At 35.2% G+C, this 3867-nt stretch overlaps 1 protein-coding gene across 1 annotated transcript; it reads right to left on the bottom strand.

Moving 5' to 3' along the window:
* Positions 1-532: 532 nt before the first annotated feature.
* Positions 533-1334, bottom strand: LOC133038545 (ATP synthase subunit delta, chloroplastic-like). Its single transcript, XM_061116709.1, has one exon. The coding sequence runs from the start codon at positions 1185-1187 to the stop codon at positions 855-857; it is 333 nt and encodes a 110-aa protein (XP_060972692.1). The 5' UTR covers positions 1188-1334; the 3' UTR covers positions 533-854.
* Between the last annotated feature and the right edge of the window lie 2533 nt (positions 1335-3867).

The raw sequence follows: 3867 nt of genomic DNA, 5'->3' as shown, positions 1-3867 counted from the left end.
TTTGTGTGATAAAGGCTCACTAATGGGGAAAATCATGTCATTTTCACTGAATTATTGAGACTATTGGATTTAAAGACTTTTGTTTAATTTCATTCAATTTTGTTAATGTGGTGATTGTCCATATATTAAGTTGGGGATATTGGCGGCTAAACCACCTGAACTTTACGTTTTGTAACACTTAACCACAAAAACTAAAATTTTGGCGGCAAAACCTACTGAATACCCATTCCGTTTTACTCTGTACCCCTCCGTCCAAAAATTACAGTTAAATACTATAGTGGACTGTTCCCGTGTACACACTTGTACACGTGGTAAATTTTTAGTGGTCCGCGTAATATTAATTTTAAAATATTTTAAAAATTAAAAAAAAAACAATTTATAAAAATAAAAAAATCTTTTTTTTTTCTCTTTATCTTTCTTCTCATCAACACCACCACTACCCCTCCCTAATGATGAAAAACACCATCTAAGCTCTTCCTTCATCCACAAGCAGGTATTCGTTTTGGCCACGAATTAAATCGATGAACTGGTCGAAATTTGAGTCGGCAATGAAATCGTGTAGCTCCAAGTCGAAGTTTATGTTGTCAAAGTTAGATTGGACCTCGACAGTCGGGAAAGAGCTTGATCGGAATATTTTTAGCTCCAGTCAATTTCTGCACTGTCTTAGCGATCTGAGCCAAGTGTTGAGATTCAAGCTTCACCACCGCACTAACCACCGCTCATTCAGTCTCTGTCATTCCATTATAAACTCTCTCGAACTCCTTAGTCACATCGATAATCAGATCGATTCTCTTCGAAACAATTAAAATATTGAGGAAATTCGCCATGTGAGGAAGGAGATTCATCGATTCAGCTTACTCGTCAATCATTTTCCGCTTCTTCTCTTCTTCGATAGTTGGATTCATGAAGAAACTGAACACCGAAGGGTCTGAGAACACCTTATCGATCTTCTCAACGTCAGCACTGGTGGCTTCGAGTGTGTTGTTCGACTTGGCTAAGTCAGCTAAAGCCAAGACGTAGCTTGAAGCTACTGAAGCTGACATTCTAGCTCCGGTGTTGCGGTGGAGGATTGGGAAGCTGCGTGTGAGGGAGAAGGAGAGGGTTTTGGGGAAGGTTGTGGCGATGGAGGTGATTGGTGGAGGGAGTTTTGAGCGGAATGAGATTGGGGTTTGCTGTAGTGCCGACATTGATGAGTTTGAGTTTGGTGTTTGGTGTTTGGATTCGTACGAGAAGAAAGAGAAAGCGAAAAAGAATAAAACAGAAAAAGAAAAAAAAAGATTTTTTTATTTTTATAAATTGTTTTTTTTTTAATTTTTAAATTATTTTTAAAATATTTTAAAATTAATATTACGTGGACCGCTAAAAATTTGCCACGTGTACAAGTGTGTACACGTGGACAGTCCATCGTGACATTTAACTGTGATTTTTGGATGGAGGGGTACAGAGCAAAATGGAATGGGAGTTCAGTAGGTTTTGCCGCCAAAATTTTGGTTTTTGTGGTTAAGTGTTACAAAACGTAAAATTCAGGTGGTTTAGCCGCCAATATCCCTATTAAGTTGTGTCCCCGAACTTTGATATCTACAAAATCATGTCACCGAACTTTAACATATACTAAATTATGTTCCCTAAATTTTCATCGTCAGACTTTTTTTAGTAAAATTGAACAAAAGTACTTAATCTAACAATCTCAATAGTTTGAGAGAAATTTTTAACGACTTAAAAAGTTCAAGAGGCATAATTTGGTACATGTCAAAATTTAAGATTAAAAATCTAAATTAACTTTATGTTTTTAATTTATATTTTATTAGTAGAATTTTATAATTTATGATTTCTTTATTGGTTTTAGAAGATTTTATAATTAAAAAAAATTACAATTATCTTACCAAAAAAAAAAAAAGATTCTACAATTATCTTATAAAAAAATTCTATAATTATGATTCTTTTTTCCTAAAAGAAAAAAATTGAAGTCATCTAAATTTAAAATGGGCAACCTTTCAAAAAAAAAAAAAAAAAAACTAAATGGGTAAGTTACCTTTTTATAGAGAGAGAAATTTAAGACACGTTAGGGAAAATATATATAAGAGTATAAGTATTGGAAGTTTTTTTCTTTTTTTCTTACATTTTTTTTTGTTATCAAAATCCAACTTTGAAACATAGAGTTAACGTTTTTCACCACAAATAAGTTTTTTTTTTTCTTAAAGCACACCCCAATAAGTTGATGTCTCTTTTTTTTTTTTTTTGAAAATAGGTGATGTCTCTTTTAGACATTAATAGGTTTACAAAAAATTGTGAGTCTCAAACCTCTTATCTCCTTGCGGGATTTGTGCAATCTTCTGAAAACTAGGAGAACATTAAAAACATCACGAAAAATAGGCATTGTAATTATAAGTATAAAATCAAAGAGAAATTAGTTAAAAATCGGGAAAACATACATATAAACACAAAATATAGTGTAACTAGAGATAACAAGACCTTGCAAATGTGTTAAATAAACTTACTTGGGCAGAATCAGGCAGCCGGATCAAATATCACATTTAAGAGAGACAAGTCAAAATAATCACCAATTAAAAGGAGAAAACTACTACATGTATTATGATATAACAAGTAAAACTTAACCTAACAAATATTTGACTTATAATGATGTCCAGCTGCCATGACATAGTCCCAACTGTAATAGTGAAAATGCAAACTAATCATTATAAAGTGATTTTCTTGATGATTTCACTTATGCATATGTTATAGTGAGATTTCTCTCACCTAGAAACTCGAGACTAGACTCTTATTTAGAGGACACGTGTACTCAGTTTTTCCAATGAAAGCTGATACGTCTGTAAGAGACTCCTCGAAGTTTAACCCTCGCCCAAGATAAAGTCAGCGAAATACTGCGAGTGTGACCCAAGTCTGATCGCATAACCATAACTCGTATTTTGCGGGGGAGGATAATGGATCTAACTTGCATATACCAGGATATATGCGAGTATCCTCTCCATATTCCTGCAAAGCATAAAGATCGATTCTTTACAATGCGAGTTGGTCCCGATGGCCCAACAACCTTGATAAGCCGATATAGACTCGCATGTCTAGGTTTTGTCAGCTCGTCATGCGATGTCCACAAAGGCGACTACATAAGAACGCAGACATCCTAAACGTAATTAAGTGTTAGGCCCGCGAGTTTAACATTAGAATATGAACAGTCAACTCGCATGTTAAAAGGGCGCATACGTTGCTGAGTTTAGTAACTGCTATTCATTTATTGATGTTAACGTTATTTAGTTTAGTTATTATAATTCAATGTGTAAGCGGATTGACAATGAATGCAATCTTTGTATAACTAATTGGACACCTGCTTTGTATATAAAGGGGTGATCCACCGTGAAATGAGACCTACGAAACTCTTGCTACAGTGGACTAAGCAGACTGTGATCTGACTGAACCACTATAATCCTCTGTCTTATTGTTGTTTCCAGTTTTCTGTTAAGCATTTCATATTCCCAGTTCGAGTACTCGCCGTTCTAGGTTAAATACTCGCAATTGTTCTTCAAACAATTTTCTTCTTGTCATTAATAATATTACATACATTTGGTGTTGCGAATTTTGCTCGACAACATTTGGCGCCGTCTGTGGGAACGAGAATTAAAGTTTCATTCAGTTCAAGTAAGAAAATCATCATGGCTGGAAACCAAACAAATGGAGGTGCTAACAACGAGTCCATCAACATCGGAATGATGAACGTGCCATTATCTGGAGCTAGGACACCGCCTGTGGATGTCGTTAATGGCGGAGTAGGGAGAGGTAATATTAGACCTCTCAATCTATTCCCTGAAACAGCTGGCCCTCAAGTCAGGGAAACGTCCACACCACCAGCAA

This window comes from Cannabis sativa, chromosome 5 (assembly GCF_029168945.1).
Source record: "Cannabis sativa cultivar Pink pepper isolate KNU-18-1 chromosome 5, ASM2916894v1, whole genome shotgun sequence".
Lineage (NCBI taxonomy): Eukaryota > Viridiplantae > Streptophyta > Magnoliopsida > Rosales > Cannabaceae > Cannabis > Cannabis sativa.
This window is presented reverse-complemented; position numbering and strand designations above follow the sequence as displayed.